Source organism: Panthera leo, chromosome E3 (genome assembly GCF_018350215.1).
Source record: "Panthera leo isolate Ple1 chromosome E3, P.leo_Ple1_pat1.1, whole genome shotgun sequence".
In the NCBI taxonomy this organism is placed as follows: domain Eukaryota; kingdom Metazoa; phylum Chordata; class Mammalia; order Carnivora; family Felidae; genus Panthera; species Panthera leo.
In genome coordinates this window covers 31,140,027-31,162,876 of record NC_056694.1, presented here as the reverse complement: position 1 = coordinate 31,162,876, position 22,850 = coordinate 31,140,027, and the positions used below count along the sequence as shown (strand labels likewise).

At 50.1% G+C, this 22,850-nt stretch overlaps 1 protein-coding gene across 9 annotated transcripts in view; it reads left to right on the top strand.

Moving 5' to 3' along the window:
• The window catches only part of SNX29 (sorting nexin 29), a 500,159-nt gene that overhangs the window by 192,636 nt on the left and 284,673 nt on the right, over window positions 1-22,850 (top strand). For 8 of the 9 annotated variants that reach the window (XR_006198016.1, XM_042923016.1, XM_042923020.1 and 5 more), the window contains one exon: window positions 3,762-3,844. Coding sequence is in view for 8 of the 9 variants with exons in the window: in XM_042923016.1 (XP_042778950.1) it covers window positions 3,762-3,844 (83 nt within the window). In the remaining variant the exon portion in view is untranslated. Of the gene's footprint in view, window positions 1-3,761; window positions 3,845-8,160; window positions 8,676-22,850 lie in introns of those variants that run through there. The other variant, XM_042923023.1, reaches the window with a different exon arrangement.

Genomic DNA, 22,850 nt, shown 5'->3' with positions numbered 1-22,850 from the left:
GCGTGTGGTGGCTGGAAGGCCCTCGTGAAAATGGGCCTACATGGCCACCCCCGTCTTGCACACGCTCAGAGGATCTTGGAGCCCTGGTCTAGTTAGGGCTCGTTTAATCGACTAATCCATTCCGTTGTCTCGTGAGGTGTCAAACAGAAAGGCATTTTTAATTTGATAATCATAACAGACCTGTGTAATAAGAATAATGGATTCTCTGTGGCTCTTCTGGCTACAAATTAAAGTCCTGTCAGCTGGTTGCATATTAGTCGTCCAGAGCCTGGGAATTATTTTCTTGGCCTGGTAATGTGTGTGTGTGTGTGTGTGTGTGTGTGTGTGTGTGTGTGTGTGTGTGTGTGTTTAAGTTTATTACTATTTTTTTTTTTTTTTTTTAGTGATCTCTGTACCCACTGTGGGGCTTGTTCTTCCAAGTGGCTGAGCCAGCCAGGCATCCCAGTAATATTTTAAGTTTTTAAAAAATTTTGTAGTGGGGCAGGAGCTCCCTGGATTTCATAGCCTCCTGCTCCCTACTCCCTTTTAGACCTGCTTTGCTTTACTCGTTGGTGTAACCTGTGTGACTCATGCCATTTTAGTCTGTATTCCACATTAAGAGACACACTGTGGGAGAGGATTCTTAGGGGCATCAATGAAAGTAGTGGGCTGGACAGAAACACACACACACACACACACACATTTCATGCCCATGTCAGACTCCTGGGTTTACTATTGCTTCGTAGGTACTACGTAAGCTGTAACCACTGGAGACACTGGGCCAAGGGCATAGGAGCTCTTGGTATTATCTTTGCAGCTTCATGTGAATCTCTGTAATTCTTTCAAAATAAAAATTGAACAAAAAAGGGGCACCTGGGTGGCTCAGTCGGTTAAGTGTCCTACTTCGGCTCAGGTCATGATCTCACAGTTGGTTGGTTCAAGCCCCGTGACGGGCTCTGTGCTGACATCTCAGAGCCTGGAGCCTGCTTTGATTCTGTGACTCACTCTCTCTCTGCCCCTCGCCTGCTCACACTCTGTCTCTTCTCTCTCTCTCAAAAATAAACCTAAAAAAAATAAAGAAAAAAAATTGAACAAAAAGGACTTCATTCCTAGTGACCTGAAAGTGTTAACTTCCTGCAAAAGGCAGACGAGTTGACTACTGCAGACTTGTCTGGGATGAATTTGTGCCTCCCAAAGGTGTTCATCCAGTGGTTTGATGTACTCTCACAGTTTCTCATCATTTTGATGGAAATCCGTCTATATTAAAAACCTTGGTTTTCATCTCTCACATCTAATTTTTACATGGAATCTTAAGAGACTAGTAAAAGATCCAAACCAGAAAAGCGAGCACCTGAGATGTTTCCATGCTGGCTGCGGTGTCACTGAGGAACAAGGGGGCTGAGGGTCAGTCCATGTGCTGTGAGCACATGACAGGAGCCTGAGCAGCCAGAACTCGACACAGTTCACCTGTCCGTCAGCCCAAACCAGCCTGCGTGTTCCCCCATGTGGAGGATGGATCTGCCACGAACCCTTGTCAAATTAGGCCCCATAGAAATGCAGATAAATAGCGTTCCCTAGTTTTCAGATCCTGTGTGACTTGAATTCCCACATGGGGTGAGGAACAGATCGGGATGAGTGACAAGACCCCGCAGAGACAATTCCAGAAAATAAGCGGTACAGTCCACGTGTGTTGGGAACGTCTCCCTCCCACAGGCCTTTCCAGGACTTGGTGCTTAGCTTCAGACATTGGCTGTTCATGTCACAGGTGGGGAGAGTGTGGACGCCTTGAGGAACATCCGAGAGGCGCTGTCTGCGAGGGGGAGGGGGTGATTAAGGGACCTTCTGTGGTGTGCTCTCTAGAGCTTCCAAGATGAATGCAGTGTCCTCAGCGGTTGCCCGAGTATGTGGTAGAGTCTCCACTTGGTGATGTTCCTTCCGCCAAAAGTGCAGGAAAACGAAATAGCAAATGCAGGGCTGAGGTGTAGCCGGATGCATCAAAGACAGAACTGGTGATGGGCAGTCTAGAGTTTTTACACTGCGTAAATGTGTGGTGCACATCATACCAAGGACTGGCATTTCCATCCGTAAATGGATTGAGTTGAGTTAGAAGCTTCCTGTGGCGAATTGTTAAACAAGGCAACCCAGTTGTGACAAGATTTATAACAGCTGGTTTGCTGGGTTTCCACATTGGTTGCCATGAGGAAGGATGGTGAGTGGAGCGGTAAAAAAAGGAAAAAAGACTTCAGAAGGAAAAGGGTGTGAAAGATGCTTCATCCAGGAAAAACGATACTTACTTGGTATATAGGTGCGTGCCTAGAGAGAGGTGTGATACAGACAGCTAGAAAAATGTCACCAGAGTTGATTTCATGGTATTGGGCTCTCACGTGACTTTTACATTCCTGCTTAAATGTCCTCTGATTATTTTGTGATGAGCATTTAAATTTTTATATTTATAAAAGAAACCCAGTCTTAAAGCTGTTGTCATAGTGAGGAAATGGTCTCTGGTATTTAAAGGCATTCAGGTTCAGGATGCCTGGGTGGCTCATTCGGTGAAGTGTCCAACTTTGGCTCTGGTCATGATCTTCATGGTTTGTGAGTTCGAGCCCCACATTAGCCTTTCTGCTGTCAGCTTGGAGCCTGCTCCAGATCTTCTGCTCTCCTCTCTCTCTCTCTCTCTCTACCCCTCCCCACTTCAAAAATAAACATTACAAAAAAAAAAAAAAAAAACGCACTCAGATTCCAGACCTTTGGGTGGGAGGAGTACAAGCAGAGAATGTGGCAGAGGCACCTCTCACTGTGGCTGGAGGGTAGGGGGGTGGTGATACTTATGAGAAACCAAGTCCAACTCCCAAAGGAGACTGAGGAAAGATCCTCTGGGCCTTGTGGGCAGAGCAACCTGGGTTTGTGTCTTGGCAGTGTGCCTTACTTTTGACCTTGACCTTGGCCATGTGACCTTAGTCACAGACCTTATCTGTGCCCCGAGAATTTCTGCTCTGTCACCTGAGAAGCATAATATTGGATCATTGTGCCTAATACATGATAGACACTCAAACATTTTTCAAACAAATGAAGAATGAATGAATGCATGCATGCTTGATTCACTGAAGTGACCTGGGTAAAGTCTGATCTATGTGGTAATAATAAACAACATTTTTCTTCTCCTGGTTCTCATGTTCTTTTCCTTAGCCAGTATACCTGGGGAGTGAATTTTGTAGAGTCTTCTTGCAGCCTGAGTTCTGTGTTCCGTAGTATGGTCTTATGTGGAGGTAGGTGTGGGCTTAGCTGCTTCTCCTCTTTATGCCTCAGTTTCCTCATGTGTAAAATGAGTGTTGTGACAACACATTGGAAGCGTTAGATGATAAAGACTTCACATGATGCCTGGCAAATACTAAATGTTTGTTGCATGTAGCAGTTAATAAAAATAATGAGTATTCCCTAGGTTGAGTACATGGTTTTTAGTACATGCTTCTATAAATGGAGAGAATATTACCTAGTGCCTGATACAGAATAGAGCACAACACACGTCAGCATCTTGACTTTGTGGGAACTGGAACCAGTTAGTACTGATTTTCATTATGAGTGAATGGTTTTTGAAGGGATTCTTCAAATGTGCCCTATGTGGCGTAGTCTTCTCCAGTGGTGATCGCTAAAACAGAAAAATGTAATAAGATTTATAAGATGCACCTTGTGTGTTTTTCTTTACACAGATTCCCCCTCCCCCCAACTTCAGTCTATATTACCATTTTTTAAAAACGTATTTTTTAACATTCTTGTACCTGCAGAGAAAACGAGGTGCTCAAAGTCCAACTGAAGAAATATGTAGGAGCTGTCCAGATGCTGAAAAGAGAAGGTCAAACAGCTGAAGGTGAGGAGGAGACTGAGCTTGGGTGGGGAGCGGGCCAAGCTTTTTAATCTTTATAGCCTCTGTGCCTGGCACACAGTAGGCACTCAACATGTGATGAGTGCATATGCAGGTGAATTACAAACACAGTACTGGTCAGGATTATAGAAAACTAATCAGATGGAACATCCTGTTGTGTTTTCTTGCTGAATCCGGTAAGACATCCTTGCTAGATCACTAGCAACAATTGTATCAGTTTGTATACTTAAGGAATTTTATATGTTTCGGGTCTTGAGATAATTGCCAGATAGCAAACCTTATAGAATGATTAAGTACCATCAGGCTAGTGGTGAAAGCAACAGAACCCCAAAGTGGTGGAGAATCAGATCTGTGGAGTTGGGCTGACCAGACTCTAGCTCCATTTCTGGTTTTGTTTTGTTTCGTTTTGTTTTTCAAGCTCTCTGTATGATAATTTCTTCATTGGTAGAATAGGGTTAGTTGACAGTCCCTACCTCATGAGGTAGACATCTTAGCATATTGCCTACTATAGGCTAAGTGCTGAATAAATTGTAGCTAGTCAGAAATAAAAGGGGATAGAAAAATGATCTCTTGACCAAGATTTCACTAAATGAGGTGATACCCTATGCTTCCTCTCTGCATTTTGGCTACAGTTGAACTGTCATGAATCAACCAGAACATTTCTCAGTTCAGCAGGAAGAAAGGGTATTTAACTTTGGCTGAAACGTCCTGCAGCCTTTCAGCCAACTTAGCATTAAAAGATTGTCTTACATGCAAGTGAGCTCTTCGAGTGTAGACATTTTAACAAAGGGGTAGACCCTCGGGGCTCCCAGGTCTTGGGTGTCAGCCAGACCTACACTTGAAGCCAGGCCCAGCCAGTATAACTTGATGTCTTGGAATTATTTTGCCATGTATAAGTGGAAACATCCCACCAACATCACAGAAGTTGTTGTGGGGTTTTCCTGAAACAATGAACGTGAAGAAGTTTCCACTGTTGCACCTGGCATGTAATTAGTGTTCGGTAAATGGTAGTTATTTTTCTTTGTTATAGAGGGAGACAGGATTGGAATCGGGATGTGGTTTGTATATTAATAACAGAAAGGCTTGAGTTTTGTTTAAAGCTTTTGTGTTTATTATGGTCTCTGTTTGATCGGCCTCAATGTGTGTGTGTTTTTCTTTTTTCCTCTGATCACATGCCTCGCTTCATTTCCAGTTGGTCTGTGCCTGTTAGCAGTCTAGGGGGTTATCACTACAGAGTCAGTTGAGCCCTCCTCTGTGGGCTCATCACCTTCTCAAACAGATACTGCTGTTACAGCCCTGCATTCATTTCACCTCGTGCAGTTAGGTGTGTGTGGGTCTTTTACTTTTCTCACCCCATCTTTGTGTCCCCAGTACCTAGCTTTGTAGCTGCCTGGCCCACCCATGACGTGTCTCAATGAGTAGTATTTGTCTGTCCTTTACCATTTCCAGGCAGCTTCAAGTCTTTTTTCATTTGATTCCATCACCCTGTGAGGAGTGGGTATTTTTGTTCTACTTTAAAAAGTTCCTTATTTGAGGCTCAGGAGAGCTTAAGGGGCTTGTATGTGATTCTCAGGTGGAAATGAACTGAGGCCATTTTCTCCAAATCCCTGGTTCTTTGCTTATAGGGTCCTTTGTTTTAAAATTTTTTTTTTAAGATTTATTTATTTTTGAGAGAGAGACAGAGCACAAGCAGAGAAGAGGCAGAGGGAGAGGGAGAAAGAATCCCAAGCAGGCTCCAGGCTCCAAGTTGTCAGCACAGAGCCCGATGAGGGGCTTGAACCCATGAACCGCGAGACCATGACTTGAGCCAAATTCAGACGCTTAACCGACTGAGCCACCCAGGCGCCCCTGCCTTGCAGAGTTCTTAAACTCTTGTGTGCAAAGGGAAGTACCTGGGGAACTTGGTAACTATGCCGCTTCTCAGGCGAGAAGAGGGCTCCTCCCTTCAGGAGCTGTTGCATTGGATCTCGGATGGACCCCACGTTTGCTTGTCTAGATACGTGACTCTTACGCCCGTAATGTGTAGTCTGCACCCCACTGCCTTTGGAGATATCTGTACTCTGCCTGCTCAGAACTTTGACTTGGTGCAGTAAGAAAATTAAACCTAGGAAAAAAGAACCCCTGCTGGGCTTGTGTTGGATTTAAAAACCTCAACGCTGTAAAATGCATTTTGGCGTGTGAGCACTTTGGGAGTCTTCCTCCGGCAAATGGGTCCATGGAACCTGCAGTGTGCAGCCTAGTTTTTTTTGTTGTTGTTTGCAGCTGAAGCTCCCTGTCCTAAGACATAGGCTGAGAGTTCTGAGCCAGAGCAGGGTATGTGCCTTCAGGATGCCAAGACAGCCCTGGAACGGATTAGAGCTGAGACCGTGTAGCGTATTTTGTACTCCGTGTGGTAGCAGTTGTTAACTGCTCTTACTACCAGGAATGCCCTTCAAGACCATCTACTTTACCTTTGGGTCCTTTGTCTGCAGAAGGTTTTAATTTTTTAAAAAAATTTTTTTTTAACGTTTTTATTTATTTTTGAGACAGAGAGAGACAGAGCATGACCGGGGGAGGGTCAGAAAGAGGGAGACACAGAATCTGAAACAGGCTCCAGGCTCTGAGCTGTCAGCACAGAGCCCGACGCGGGGCTCGAACTCACGGACCACGAGATCATGACCTGAGCCGAAGTCGGCCGCTTAACCGACCGAGCCACCCAGGTGCCCCCTGCAGAAGGTTTTTATGAAAGCCCTTGGGCGTCGGCATACCCTGATGGAGGCTCTGTTGCTTATTAAGTGCTGTAGTTTACACGTTGCACTCAGAAATGCTAGTGAGCGCCTCCTCTGTGCCCAGCACCGCGAAGCAGCCTCATTACAAGTTACTCTCTGGGCGGGGGGCACCTGGGTGGCTCAGTAGGTTAAGTGTCCGACTTTAGCTCAGGTCATGATCTCATGGTTCGTGAGTTCCGGGCTCACTGCTGTCAGCACAGAGCGCGCTTGGGATCCTCTGTCCCCCTCTGTCTGTTCTTCCCCTGCTCCTTCTCTTTCTTTCTGTCAAAATAATAAACTTAAAAAAACCCCACAAGCAAGGGGCTCTTTCAGAGAGCTTTTACCTCACTTTCACGTGATACCCTCTATTAGTCCAGCAAAGTGGGACTCAGTGCTCAAGCCCAGCTAGTTGCTGACTCACGCTGAAATGATGAGCATGGACCCTTATCAGGCTGTGGCAGCTTGGGGTGTCTTGGCCAGGCAGGGATGGCGTGGGGTGTGTGGGGAGTTGGAGGGGCAGGGGCAGGGGCAGTAGGAGAGCCCGAGAGTCCGTTCTGATCTCTGATTGCCGTGGCTCCCGGTGTTACGGGGCTGGAGCTAGAGATGTGTGCCAGCTTCCCAGATTCCAGGTGGGGATTCAAAATGCATTTTCCACAATATGAGTCTTTTAGTTCAAGGATATAAGGATCCTTTTTGTCTTTTGGCAACAATTTCTTTATGAAAGTGTGAGCATTCATCAGTAGGGAAAAGAGTGAAAAACCACGTTAAGCCCTAAATGCCTTCAGGGCTGAAGAGAAGTCTGAGGGCTGTGTTGAGACCCCCCACCTTCATTGTTGTGGAAATGCCTCTGGGAGTGAAAACAAAAACAAAAAGGAACCTTGAGAATAGATTGTTGACACCCTTTAATTTTCTGGATCTTAGATTTCAGATTTGCACCCTTTTCCTTTTTTAAAAGAATGGTATAATTCCTCTAAGAAAACCATGGTTTAGTCAGCAAAGTCTGGACTAGGATTTTGGTGGCCTCATGAAATAACTGAAGGAAAATTTTTGTTTTTTCCTAATGTCCAGAAGTGAGGTTGGGTTGTTCCTCCCCTCAAGTGCTCGGTTTCCTCAGTGAGGTCAGCTTTCCCAACAGCTTACACCTTCACCTGAGGTTTTGGATCTCTTGTCATCCCAGGGTGTGTTGTCTGTTCCCCGCCAGCCTTAGAGCTGTGGCATAAGGGCTTCCACATCCGCAGAGAACTGGCTGGACAGTGAGGCTCACAGCGTGACTCTGCCTGGGCCTGGGAGCAGTTGTGTTAAGGAGTCGAGGCACCGACTCTCCTCTCCAGCACCGGGTGCCTGCACTTACGGAGGGGAGGGCCACAAGGAGATCACTCTCCAGACGAATGTTTTCCTCTCAGGCTTCACTGAATTTTGAAGCATACTCTGACAAGTTGGACTCTTGCCAGAGGGGGCTGAGGAGCAGGTGAACCTATTCGGATCCCTGATAGGTTGTGTCCGCAAGACCGGCTCATTCTCTCACCAGTCGACTCACATTAGCCAAACTTGCAGGGAATGATGTACAATCAGAGGAGCAGTTCATCCATCAGCAGGGAGAAGCTGGAAGGCCCAGATCTGATGCTCAGGTACTTCATTCCTCTGGCCTTCTCAACTTGGGGAGCTGGAGTCTGCCCTGATGGTGGCCTGCTGAGTCAGAGAAGGGGGGACTGGTTGGGCGCTTCAGCTGTTCAGTGGCTTAATGTGTCCCAGACCTGGTGAGGGAAAGGTCTTGACCGGGGTAAGCCTTTACTTGGAGAGACGCTGTCACCTGCTGGTCTTTCCTTGGTCCTTTTTCTCCTTTTCAGCTTGTGGTCTAACAGGGTGCTGTGCTAGTTGTGTCACATGATAGTTGATGGTGAGAGCGAGGAAGAGAACGTGATCTTCTGAGATACGTACATGTTTTGTACTTGCCTCCTAACCAGTAGCCAGCAGATGACTTTGTTGCAGCTTCGAGATGCTACTTAACGAAGGCTCCTCTCCCTGTCTCTCCAGTTCCCTGTAAGGCACAGACACAGGACTCTCCAGGAAACTACAGCGTGACCTGCGGCCATAGTCACCGTCCCTCACACACTGCCCCACATGTAGACCCAGGGACTCCCCTTGTGAGGGCTTGTCGGGTCTGCAGAATTCCTTCTCCCCCAGTGGGGGCCGGGAGGGAAGAGAGTCCATGGGGGGAGGTGGGGGACCTTTGAGTGCCCTGTACACGATCGAGAATCTCCCCAACAAGCCACAGTGTGGGGGGTGAGGCTGAGGGTATTTCGCTGATGGACGTCTCCGTGGGGAAACGCAGTCCCTGAATGGAGTCCACCTGCCAAGAGCTGTGAGGGCCGCAGCCACGGAGGGGCCTCCGGGGGGAGATGCTGGCGGGGCTGGGTCGGGAGCATGGTGTAGCGAGAGGGCTTCTGCTCCGCTGCTTTGGCCGTCGGAGAAAGAAGGAAGGCTTGTCCTGCCCTCGGCTGGTGTCTTTGTCCAAGGTGCCGCTTCATCCTGCCCGTGGCCCCGGAGCGAGACGGTCGCGGCCGCAGCCTTGGGGAGACCTGGCATCCCACCTGGTCCTGGCATCTCACGATGGATGTGTGTGGATGAGTGACTTCTGTGTAAGAACACTGAGGACGCCCCTGTACAGCTGACTCACGGGCCACGTGGCCTTTCTGTGACTCCGTTTCTTCTTCTGTAAAAGGGGAATTGCCGTAGTAACTTCCTCGCAGGCTTTGGGGGAAAGCAGACATAGATCAGTACGAAGCCTTTAGAATCTTCTCTGACTTGTAACCGTCCAGTACAAGTTAGTAGTTGACATTATCGTCACTCCTTATACCTCTGACAGCCCTTTGGTACAGTCTTAAAGTTAGAATGAAAACAGTATGTACTTGATAAGCCCTTGTGAGGATTATGTGTTAGATGAGGGAGTTGAGATCACACGCTCGTATCAGAGTCTGGCATCTGGAAGATACTGTGGCGGGCAGAATGCTGGTCCTGCAGGGACATCTGTGTCCCGATCCCCAGAACCTGTGAATACGCTACCTGCTCTGGCAAAAGGGACGTTTCAGCTGTGGGTAGGTGAAGGATCTTGATGAGGGGAGATTATCCTGGTTTCTCCAGATGGCCCCAGCGTGGTCACAAGGGTCCTCACAAAAGGAAGGAGGAGGGTCTGAGAGGTTCCAGACGCCGGGAAGACCCGGGGAATGGGCTCTGCCCTGGAGCCTCTAGGAGGAGCACGGACCTGCCTTCGGCCTGACCGGAGCCTGTTAGACCTTCGAGCCTTCTCACCTCCTGAGCTGTGAGGTAACAATTTTGTGGTGTTCTAAGCCCCCGAGTTTGTGGTTGTTACAGCAGCTACAGGAAACGAGCACAGCTACTAAGCTGAGTCGAGGTACTGACTCGACCGTGGACAGGCCCTGGGCCCATCGTCATCACTGTCTTATGGAGCTTGAGCCGGGGTGCTGATGTTTTGAAGGTGGGGTTTTTGTCAGAGTTTTCCTGTGGGCAAAATGAGACCTCAAAGGAGAGCTGTGGCCTTTGCTGGGCGGCACATATGGGACAGGAAAGCTCACTGCCCCGGCCTGTGCTTGTGCACCGTGTGTCCTGGGGTCACCGGTGCCAACCCCTGTGGATGGTTCCCATCACCGCCTGCCCTGGACGCCAGAGGTGAAGCCCCCACGCCGTGGTGGTTGGGACCTCACTGCTGGAAGGACCCTTGGTGTTACTCTTCGGATGTGGGCGGTGGCCGCGGGTGCGGTCGACGAGGCTGCTTTCTCGGCGTCCCGTGGGATTTCTTCTGGGCTCTTTGCCGCTCAGCAGAACCTTGCTCAATGTTGGCCTTCTCTCGGGCTCCCCTGAGGAGCATTTACCTGTGAATCGGAGCTGGTCTCTGGGCCAAGGAGGAGCGGTGTTCCTGCCAGGGGCACCCTTCTTTCCTGTTGGGGCCTGGGAGGCTGGGGCCACTACAGTTCTCTCGTCTCCGTGTGAGGCCGTCACGCACAGGGAGGAGCTGAGCCGGGTGGCAGGGAAGAGCTGGGTTCTGATCATGTCCTTTGAGCCTCCGAATCCAGCCATACTTGACAGGAGAGTGCAGCCCTGAGTTCCCACCCTCGCTCCCCGGCCCGTTTTCAAGCTTGAGTTGGGTTTCGGTAGCTCATAGGCTTGTGCGAACGATCAGCTCTTTACTGGATGCGGAATCCCTCCTGTCCTGGGACAGGGCTCTTAATTCTCGGAATCTGTCTTTGCAAATAACCCCGTCTGTGGCGTGTCGGGGGCTCTCGCTCCTGGCCTTCCCCTCGTTGGGCTCCCTCCACTGTCCTGCCTTGGCCACCGTCGTCTTCTCCTGTAGTGATGGGTTTAAGGCTGCACGCTCTTGTCGGTGGCTCCATTTAATTAACGTGTCATGGGCTCAGGGACAGAGGGCTCTGTTGCTAGTGGCCGTCATAGTCACCGGCGGTGAGGCAGGAGGTACAGTGGGAGGAACTTGACAGATGATGGAAGTTTGGGAGCAATTTAAAAAATTTAAGAAACGGAAGAAGAAGAAAAAAGTCCTCAGCCTCTCTGATTTGTTGCATCTCTGCCTGCGTGTGGCCTGCTCGCTGATGCCCCGTTGAACGTGGCGTGTGCTTCTTACTCTCAGGGACCTGTGTGTCTCTGGGCTCCCAGAAAATAGGGCAGGACAGTTGAGGCCCCGGTTCTGTGGAGATGGATGGCCGTGGGCGGGGTATTGCTAGAGCCTGCGTGTGTCCTGGGTGTGGGGGGGCCTGACTTTGTATCCAGGAGTGTAAACCACAGCAGGTGGGCCATCTCTGCTTGGGTGGCCTTGCGTCCTGCCCCCGGTGTGCACAGATGTCTTGATCTGCGGCGGGCGGCTTTGGTCACGAGGAAGGCTGGCTCCTGACTCCGCCTGTGCTTGTGTCTGGGTGTAGTGGGACAGATGTGGAACCTCGTGGAAGCATCCACCAGATGCCATCGCTGTGCTCTTTAAAACCCGCTCCAGGCCTTTTGATGCTGGCCTCCAGTGCTGGCTGTGGCCCGGCCCTTCCCCCCCCCCACCTTCCAACCCCACCTCCTCCTGGCCTGTCCCCGCCCCCGCACTCTCCCCCGGCCACACTGGCATTCAGGCTCTTCCCCAGATGCACCAGGCTCGTTCCTGCCTCAGTGCCTCTGCGGTTGTTCCTCTGCTGGAATGCTCTTTACCCGTGTCTGCACGGCTGACTCACCCCGTCAGGCAGGTCTCTGTTCAGGGGTCCCCTCCCCTGACCGCCCTATCTCATGTTGTGTCTTCCCCCTCCTCTTTTATCATGTTACTTCATCACAGAGTGTATCGGGACCTCGGAGTCTCTTGACGCTTCACCCCGTCCTGTGCTTGCTGTCTGTGCCCCTCTGTGCAATCCACAAGAGCGGGGACCTTGTCTGTTCTTTCTTCCCCTGTGTTCAAAGTGCCTTGAGCAGTGCTGGACTCAGGTACGTGCTCCATGAGTGTTCACATGAATGAGTAGAAATTTCCGAGGGGCTCTTGTAGGACCTCGTGGGAGGTTAGGTGACAGAAGACCCGTGGCTGCTCTGCAGAGCGTGGCCGTGGGCGGGTTGGTGGGTCAGTGCCACGCTGCCAGTGTGCTGGACCCCACATAACCGCTTCTGATGCTTGGTCTCCAGTCAGATTCTTACCACGTGTTGTTTGTTTATCATGCCTACGGTTAGCACACGATTTTGACTCTCCTCTGGTGTCATCGTTCAGAGGTCTTGAGTGTAGGACTCCTGCAGTCCAATTTTATCTGGCCTAAAAAAAAGTCTAGAAGTGCCTGTCTTCAGGGATGTCTTGATCCAGGGGTTCAAATAACAGGACCACCCCCCCCATTTCTCAGGTCTGGTTTCCCCCCACCCTTCTCCCCCTAGTGTTGGCAGCGTATGCTGCTGTGTGTCGGACCGCTAGTCCTCTGGGGGAGAAGTCCTCCGGTTGAGGGTGCTGGCTGATGCTCCCCCCGTGGCGGAACCCAGGCTGCCAGCCCTGTGTCGCTGAGTGCCGCCTAGGGAAGAATGCACAGCCTGGGCTCCTGTGACTGCTAGGCCCAGCCCCCGTGCCCCAGTGGACGCTGGCCCGTTCTCAGCAGGCCTTCTCACTCCGGCAAGAGGCTGCCCGCCGCTCTGGGTTTCATCTTTTCGGCACACGAGCGGAAGAGAGCGCTTCTCTTCCCCAGCAGTTTCCATATAAACCACTCTGCCATCTATCCCCACGTGGAGCAGAGCGGTGCTTCTCAGCCTTGGCTCCACACTCAGTCAGCTGGGGAGTAAAAATGCCCGTGCTTGCCCACAGGAACCACTCCCTTGGCGGATTATCACCTGCACACGAATGAAGTTCAGGGCCAGCCAGTAGGCTCCAAATGTGACCGCTTTCTGGCTCCTGGCCGGCGGCAGGCGTCCCGGGTCAATCAAAGCTCTGTCTTTCATCTCCAATCCAGGTGTGGCCTCAGGACTCGTCTCCAGATAGGTTCCAGCAATTATGAAGAGGGTGGGTGGTTAGGGAGGTGGGTGTGTAATGGAAGGTGTTCGCCTCCACTGCTCAGTTAACACGGTACTTGTACTGTGCCCGCCCCTGCCACCCCCCACCTCCCAAGGACCCACAGGGGGTGTCAAGCACGTCTCCTTTGTTTCTCTGACCTTTCCCTTCCCCCAGGAGCGTGGCCCTGCTCCTCCGTGCCCAGCGTCCTTCCCCTCTGGGTGGCGCTCATGAAGCTTCAGTGCAGTCTGGCCATGTGCCCCCATCCTGACCGCTTTCTGATCCCTCCTGTTGGCTTATCCAGTTTCCTCTTCTGGAAGCACCACTCCCTCCTCCCTGGCCAGGCCAGATGTTGCGTTTATTATAAGAGCCAGCTCTTCTGTCGCCGTAAAGAAATGTAATCACACTGGTCTTCGGTTTGCTAAACTCCTCTTGCCCTGGGGAGCAGTAAGCTAGCCCTGGCATTTGATTGCCTGCCTGCCCTCAGGACTTTGTAGCCCTGTCTCGGGTATGTGGTCTGTCTGACGGCACAGAGGATCGTTACTTTAGTTTGTGTGTGTGTTGACCAAGGGCACAATAAGTATTTGATAAAACTTGTTGCCACATTCCATCCACATGCTCTCAGCAGTGATTTTGGAGTAGTGGGCAAGTTGGCATAGATGGGAGCGGCATTATCTGAGAGGAGGAAAAGTTGGGGGGAAGCAGCGTTACTCAAGAAAAGGAATAGAATGATTGTTTCCCCTTCTTTCAGCAGTGGCCCGCACCACTCTGCCCACAGCCCACGGCCGGGGACTAGGCCTGGGGTTCCAGCTGGATGTGGACGGGTCTGGGGAGTGTCTTCTCTGGCTGGGTGGCTGCTTCCCAGCAGGAGTTCAGTACAAGGGAAGGGGAGCAGAGGTTCATGCCAGTCATAGTGGGCACTCGCTTGGATGCATGTGGGGTCTGTCTCCTAAGCCACTTGCGTGGCTCCTGAGAAAGGGACCTCAAACCCAGTATGCTTTTCGTGGGACTTGTGCCTTTAGAGTCTTGGAAGGAGTGCTTGGTAACTTGTAAGGGTCTGCAGTAGAAAGAGCGTCCAGGAATGTGGCCGAGACGTGTCTGTGAGGAAGACTGATGGCCTTGCCGGTCATTAATTGGGGTGGAAAGGCCATGTGCTACCTGCCCTGTGTTGAAAGGTGTTTCTGGTGTCCCCTGCAAATCTTGGCTTATTGATGGGAAGAAAGGGTCCCCTGTGATTCTCTCAGTAGATTGGACGTGTGCCAGGCACAGTTGTGGGAATGCTTCGGTGACTGACAGGTACGAGCTCTCCACCTGAGCTGACTGCTTAGTGAGGGCACGGACAGTGAAAAGTAGACACACAACTACAAATGCAGGGCACGATACAGCTCTGCCTTTTCTGACGAGACCTGGAACCACCTCGAGAAATACCTGGTTGATGGTGAAAAGCAGAAGCCTCCATTCAGTGGGTACCCGTAACGTGCTGGGCTGTGGTGGGTTCTGCGGCCTGTAGCATTTCTGTTGGTACTCCCACTTGACACGTGTGATGAGACCGCGGCTCTGAGAGATGGGTGTGCTCAAGGTCCCCGTACTAGGGGTCTCCAGAGAAACCACTACATATATACGCACATGCACATAAGCACACACGTATGCACGCATACATATGTGTATATACACGTACACACGCGGGTTATACATACGGATACATGTATATAGAGCTGTGTGTATGTCCATATACAGTTGTGTGCACATGCCTGCCTACCTCTCTGTCTCTGTGTGATGTGACTGATCGATTTTTAAGGAATTAGCTCATGCTCTTGTAGAATCTGGGAGCTACAAAATCTGCAGGGTAGGCGGGCAGGCCGGAGACCCAGGGAGGAGTCGACGTGGCAGTCTTGAGTCCGAGGCCATCTGGAGGCAGGATTCCTCCTTGTGGGGGAGCTCCGTCTTTCCTCTTAGAGTCTTCAGCTTAAGGCCTGCTTCCCTTCCATGCATTGAGTGAGGCACGCCCACATTATGGAGAGGAAATAGCCTCGAAGTCTACTGTTAAAATGTTAATCTCCTTTTAAAAAGTACCTTTATAGTGGCAGTTAGACGAGCGTTTGACCACACACGTGGGTGCCAGGGCCCGGGCACGCTGTCATGTGAAATTAACCATTAGAGTCCTCTGCCTAGACAGAGGCCAAGCCGGGGTCTTAGCCAGGTTTAGGCTGAGTAGTGCATGTGCTTCCTGCTTCTCCACATCCGTTACGCTAGCCGGAGAATGGTGTCCTAGGTGGTAAAATCTGTTGCGTCACCCTGGACCTCCGAGGTGGGGTGTAGCTGCTGACCAGGAGCTGCCTGCCTACGTGGGGCAGCCTGGGGTGGGGTAGCTCAGCGGGGTAGCATCTACCCCTTAACTTTATCCTGAGAAAGGTCCGTTCCCTGTCCCTCCTCTCCCCGGACGACTGAAACCTAATGTGCGCTGCGGGGTCGGAACGTGCCTGCTTCAGGACTGGCCATCAGACTTGGGGAGAAGCCACTTCCGGTAGCAATGGAGACGAGGCGGGCTATTGGCCTTGTTTTCTTCCTCAGCGAAGGCTCCTCCTCCCACAGTAAAAGGAGAGGAGGTGCCTGAGGAGGCCACAGTAGAACACGGAGGCAAAGGCAGGCTTGGGTTTTGCAGCCAGTGGGGTCTGGGATGAATCTCCACACTCTCCTCGATTAGTTCCAAGTTCTCAGAATAAGTTTTTAACTCAGAGCTTTCAGTGTGTTCGTTTTGGGGGCAGAGATAATAATGTAGTGTTGACTTGTGCAGCCGTTTGAAGTCTCAAACGGGTGACATGTGTAAGGTACCGGGCAGTCGTTGACGTTATTTTGGATCGGAGGTGCGTTTTGCAGGGCGTCTAGTATGCGGAAGGTCAAGGCACATTAGCAGAACACCTGTATGTTAATTTCTGAAAGTGGGTGAATAATTGTGGTGATAATCGTAAAGTCGATCTCCTTGAGAGCTTTGCAGTCCTGGTAAATGATTTGTGTGATGAGCTGGTTTACTGACCTTCAAATAAATACCTGAACCAGTAGCTCAGTACCTGGCCCCTTACGCAGGGATCAGTACTGGCAGCACCCAGGGAGCCATTCGTGGGACAGTGGCCCAAACTCTGTTTTTTTTTTTTTTTTAATTAGAATTTACTGGAAAAGCCTGGGGAATAAGGTACCCAATACCCAGTGTACTCACCACCCCCCCCCCCCCCCAGATTCAATGGACAGTTTTCCATATTTATTTCAGATCAAGAAAAGAATTGAGTTTCAAGTGCCTTTTAGGTAGGATGTCCTTACTGATGTCATCCATATGTTCCCAGATGAACCCTGTGCCCCAGCTTGCGTCGCCTGCCTCCCTTATGATAATCCTGTGGATTTCAGAGGAGGGTTAGAACTCTGATGGGCTATGCCAGGCTCCTCACGTGCCCACTCCTGGCGGGGGGGGGGGGGAGGTGGGAGCAGCTCTACCCAGCACACTGGATTGAGAATGGGAGGGAGGCAACCCCCTGAAATGAGGAGGGAGACTAAGGAAGAGGGCACATTGGGTGGCAGAAGCACAGGTGGCCATGCAGCCCGAGCGACGTGGGGAATGTAACCTCTCCAGAATTTTCACTCAGGAGAGGTTTGGTGGTTTTGTTGGGTAGGGGTTTGGAGGCATTGTCTTGACACTGCGTCTGCATAACATGGGCTCTGTTACTTTGAATTTTGTATGTTCATTTGGGCTAGTGGATCAGGTGGCAACGTGTGGCTGCCTTAAAAAAACCAAACCAACCCAACCCAAACAATGACTTGTACAAGGTTTTTCTCTTACTTATCAAAAGTCTGGAAATACATTGTCTTGTCTGGGGCTGGTGTGATGGTTTTATGATCATCAGGAACTCGGGCTGTTTTTTCTTTTTGCTCTGCCATCTGCGGTACGTGGCTTTTTATCGTGTTGATTGCCTCATGGCACCTAGAAGGCAGCTGGTGTTCCAGCCCTTACATCTGTATTTCCGGCGGGTGGAAGTGGGAAGTGGGGAATGGCCGAGCGTGCATTTTGTAGCTGAATTGTATAAGGATTTAAAGCTTCAGGGACAATCTTTAAGGAATTTTTCAGAGTACCGCCCCTCCTCCAGGGCCTCTACTTCTAGCTCTTGGGCTCCCCTGATGGCACGGAAACCTGGGAAATGTGATGGTGTCATTGGCACACCAAGAAGGAGGGGTAATGGATATTGGGTAGGCAGCAGCAGTCCTGGCCCCAGGTGGCTTGGGGGAGGGTCAGGCTGATGGAAACTATGTGGCAGGGGTGGGGGGTTGCCACAGCTCCTCCCCCCCCCTGCCGTTTCCCACCACCCCCAACCAGCCCTTAGCGCTGTCAGCATTGAGCAAAGCTTCATCAAAGGCACAGGGGTCATCACGGCAAGAGGATCTGGTCCCTGGTCTCTTCGGGGACTGCCATAAAGGGTAACATTTTATTTACTCGCCCTGATTTTATCCCCTGCAAGATGCTTTCCCCTGCTAAGTCATTGCAAGAGCAATTGCCTGGAAATACCAAGTATCGATTCATGATTTCTGTTCATTTCTTTTTTATTGTTCGGTGGGAGATGAAGGCCCAGAAACAGAATAGGAGCACTTGGAGGGCTTCAGCTCCCTCCTCGGAGGCGGAGGCCACGGCCAGAGGTCCATGGATCGTTGTTGCTGTTACTTTTTAGGGCCGCCTTGGCCTTGGGTTGTTGTGCAGTTTGTCAGTCAGCGTCCTCTTTGGTGTCTGGCTCCTCTCCTTCCAGGAAGCTGACAGGTGGCTTGTTTTGTTAAATGCCACTCTAGTTCTGAAAGCTGCTCTAAGTTTCTAATCAGAGCTTTCATCAGGCATCGGGTCTTTGTGCTTTGCTTGTGTGGGTAATGACGCCTTGTATCTCAGGTGAGAGTCGCTTGTCTAAATGGTTTTTCTTGGACCGAATAGAAAAACAGACATCCTGTAAAGAGATAAAGCTCATCTCTCCATCTGGAGTTGTTTCACGGGTTTACGGCCTCGATTTCACACTGTGTTTGGGTGGAAATCCCCTTCCTCCTCCCCTCCCCTCCCCTGCTCCCTGGAAGGCGTCCTTACCCGTGTGCCTCCTGTTGACTCTGTCTAGAATCTTCCAGTTGCCCAGCACACGCCCTGTTCACAGACCTCACTGCCCCAACTTGATTTCCCTCAGTTCTGTAGTATTGCTGCCTCTTTTGTACTTAAAAAAAATTTTTTTTTATTTCTTCCTTTCTTGAGTGACGGATTCACTAAGCGTTTATACCAGGATTCGGGTTCCTTGTGAGGAGCACTGACTTGGTTTTCATGCTGTTGGGCAGACACCTTGCAAAGACAGATGCCTGACCCCTGGTAGGTGACAAATAGGTTTTTGGTGAATGAGTGACAGAATGAAATGTGTTGAGCCCCTTATGATAATAGCTCATGTGGATTAAGCCTCATATGCCAGGCCCTGCTCTAACTGCTTGATAGGCACCCTTCCTGCGGGCTGACTGCTTCATCGTCCCTGCCGTGCAGGTGGGGGAACTGGGACTTAAGAGGCCCGAACATAGAGAGGGGACGAACTGGCTTACGGCCCCTGCCATCCCCTGTGTTTTAGATTGTTGTTCCTGTCATCGGCGCGGCCGAGTGCTTTGCCCAGGTGCACAGTGGGTGAATGGTGTCCCGACGCAGAAGGGAGTGACGCACAATGTGTGCCCCTCTGGAGCCCACAGGCAGGGGTGACTGGGTGGGTGCACTTGGTGGGCTCCAGGAGACGGAGCACCCACATTTCTCCCGGGCAGCCAAGCCAGTGGGCAGAACAGGACCGGATGTGGACATCGAGCCACGTGACGTGCGTCCTGGGTGCGCTCGACCACGGGGCCCGGGAGGCATTCCAGGTACGTGCTGTACCTGAGACTCCTCACCTTGCCGGGCTCCCCGTTGGCCTTTTCATTTCCCTCTGACTCATCCTCACACTTTTCCTGGGACCCGTTCCCTCCAAAAACACACCCTCCTTCCCCCAGGTGGAGCCAATGAGGCCCAGCTCGGCTCTACCTTTATTTTTTTATTTTTATTTTTTGCAAACACATGAAATTTATTGTCAAATTGGTTTCCGTACAACACCCAGTGTCGGCTCTACCTTTAATTACTTGTGCCTTCGTTTGCATCTGGTTCGTCTCATTATAATGCCATTAGCAGAGTGCAGGGGTCCCCGCTGCTGGGCAACCAGGAGTGGTGCCCGCGCAGTTTGAGGCCTTGCTTCTGTGCTCTTGGCTTCTTCCCGATGAGTAAAATGAAGGATTTGGAATAGACAAGAAGCAAACGTACATACAGGGGCCAAAAGCAGTCTGCGGAACTGGCAGCTTGCTTAAAAATAGTTTTCCCGCAACTTTATTGTTGAACGTTCAGCAATTTGCGTTTTCTTGTTAAAAAAGAGGCCATATTTACTGTAGAGAATGTAAGACGATACAGAGACGTGGAAAGCGAAAAAATAAGTCACTTACAAACCCTCGGGTGTCATTAACCATCTGGAGCCCACCTTTCCGGGTAGGTACCTCCTGGGTAAGCACCCCCACCTGAAGACGGCTTTGTGATCTGTGACCCACCTCCCCTTCTGACACGTGGACTTGATGGGCGAAGAGAAAAGCTGATGGCATGGAAAAAACCCACAGTTAATGATAGTGAAGTCAGGCACTGGTGAAATACACCTGTACCCGCAAGGTGCATCAGGTGTCGGCGACCAGTCACATGTGGGCTGAGTGACTGGAAAGAGGGTTTGATGGGGTGCAAGCTGGCTGCCGCTGGCTGTCTTGCCTCCTTTCTCACCTCTTTTCCAAAGTAGAGTGGGACAGCATTCATGGAGGCAGCCTTTACCCGAAAGTGTTAGAACATGAACATGAGACCATGGCTTGGGCTCCGAAAGTCCCAAGACTGCCCTCTGCCAGAAGCGTGACCTTGGGCAGGTTACCTGGCCTTTGGTTTTCTGTGCTTGTATTTCATTTTGGGTAGTTTCTCCTCCTGAGTCTTCCCGTTCACGAACTTTTTCTGCTGCAGTTTGCCCATGACACGTTCGTGTGGCCTCACGTGGCTGCAAGGGATGCTGGGAAATTGTCTTTGTTTTCCATCCAGATGGTCAGGTGCCCGGCAAAAAATTTTTCTTGCTACGGAAGAAAGAATGGCTAGGAGGGGACGTGAGCCCTTTGTGCCACACTTCGGAATTCGCAGGTACGCAGCTTTTACCCGAGGGAGTGGCTGTGCTGGCTTGGCCAGCAGGGCAGCAGTGGGGTCCGTTTCAGTGGAGAAATGGGGAAAACTAAAATGTGAAAGATGCTTTGTGCTCACCCCTTTTGAAACTCTCCCCACTTGTGTGACACAGGACAAGCGGGAGTCCCCCTTCTCTTTGTTTAAGCCGTTCTCTTTGTGTCCCATGCTTATTTGCCCTGTGAGTCCAGGGTGCCCTTGTCGCGTGCAGAATCGGCATTACCACGGACAGTTGTCCTGTTGACCAGCTATTGGTCAATACTGTAAGACTTTGAACTAGAATTTTGAGGCCCAGGTGCAAACCCTGACTTAAGGCTCGCCTGCTGTCATTTTGGAATGATGTAAACTGAGCCACTCCGTCTGTAATGCCTACCTGGTACGATTCATTCCTTCATTCCCTCGAAAGAAAGTGCTAGAGGGGGAGAGAGAGAATCCCAAGCAGGCTCCACACTTAACATGGGACTTGATCCCATGACCCTGGCATCGTGACCTGAGCCAAAATCAAGAGTTGGATGCTCAACTGACTGAGTCACCCAGGCGCCCCTGAGCTTAAGTATTAAATTACTCTTTATGTATCATTTGGCCTCCCATGGGGAGAGGAAAATAAAATTAATCTTGGTTTCCTCTGACTTTCTATTTCTCTTTTCATCTTTTCTGGCATCTTGTAGCCGGAGAGCTCTTGACATCCAATTAAATATGAATTCTAGAAGGTACCTTTTATAATATAAAGATGTACAGAAGCACAGTCACTCTGTGTAGACGTGAGTTCGGTGCCCGTCAGTTGCTTTTTGGTTTAAAACCTAACAGCAAAAGTGGTTTTCGATCCTTTTTGACTATGGCTCACGATAAGAAAGAGGCTTTTAAGTGCATACGTTCATGCATTAAGGAATTGAGACACTGCCTTCCTAGAACATTACTTACTTAACCTTTACTATGTGCAAAACATTCTTATGTTGTATATTCCATTCTGTTCCATCATAACAAACAGTTGTGACTCACTGAATTACTTTCACCACCCCACTAAAGGGATGCAATCTGTAGTTTGAGAAACATCATTTTATAGAAGGGGGTAATATTCCAGAATCTTGTAATCTAGTTAATACGTTCAGTATTTTTTCTGTTGGTTAAGACGTTTCCTCCCTCCTTCCCTTATCTAAGGTGTAAACATTATTTCTCTTAGCGAAAACTCACTCAGATTTTAGTACATGATGTGTTTATAGTTGCAAGGCGGGAACAGACCAGTTTCTTTTAGAAATAGGACTTGTTAGGTCTCTTCACATTTCCTGGGGGAGAGTGGATGTGGGGGCTTTGCTGCCATGCATTGTGGGCACCTGTGAGCCAGACCACCTCACAGGTGATTTGTCTTTTCTGGGATCCAGCCCTGTCCCTCCTACATAGATCCTGAAGACCCTCTGACCCCAGCAACTGGAAGTAGGCCCCCGGTTGCAGGTGTGGCTCGATCTAGGAATGCAAACAGTTTACCAGGAACATGTATCCCTCTGCCCCTTGGTTCTGTCTCCAATATAGGTTTGTTTCATTGTCGGACAGGTCTTGTTTCTTGGAGGGAGAGAGAGGTAAGAGCGCAAAGCAAGGGGTCAGAGCAAGTAGCACCCCATGTGACTTGCCAGTGGTGTGGATTTTGTCCTCCGGCTCGGGGGGCCTGGTGAGAAAAGAAAAGCAGGAAGGGACATGAGCCAGTTGGCATGTTTCTTCCCCTCAGACGAAGATCTGCCCCATGTGTTGTTTCTGTGCACGACAGAAATGATTCTGCCTTTAGAGGGCTGGTTACTTTTAGACACTGAAAATATTTTTCTCCCCCCCCACTTTTTTTTTGAAATTTCTGACATTGTTTGAATTTAATGATTCATATTACGAATTATTCATGAAAATGATCTTTTAAGCTTCTTATAATAGCTGAAATTATCCTTCATTAGATACTGACAGGTCCTGTGATGGGTGTAATTATAAAAAAATATTCTTAGGCTAGCTATATTCTGCAGTGTTAAAATTACGCAAATGAGCAGGGGATAAGAATAGAAGCTGAGTAGGATGGTCAGATTTTATGGGAGCGGGGAGGGTGGCGGCTTTGCAGATTTTCTAAAGATGAATAAATATGTGCTGCACACATTAAGTACGTTTTTATTAGAGTCTGCCTCAACGCTTACCTTTTCCTCATCGGCAAGGGAGCAAATTAATTTTAGCGCCCCGAATTGTTTGTCACTCTTGCCCATATATGAATCGCACGAAGGAGAATTTTTTTTTCCCTTTCCTCCTTCCTTCCACTCAGCATTTTCTGCAAGGCGCGCTGTAGTAATCTGATGGTCCTGCGGAACGGCAGACCTGTCGCAGAGATAGCTGAGCGGGGAGGGGAGAGATGGGGGGGTGGGAGCAGCGAGTCTTCGTCCTGGTGCCCCGTGTGGTCCTCTGGCCAACTGAGCCCGAGAAATCAGGACCTGC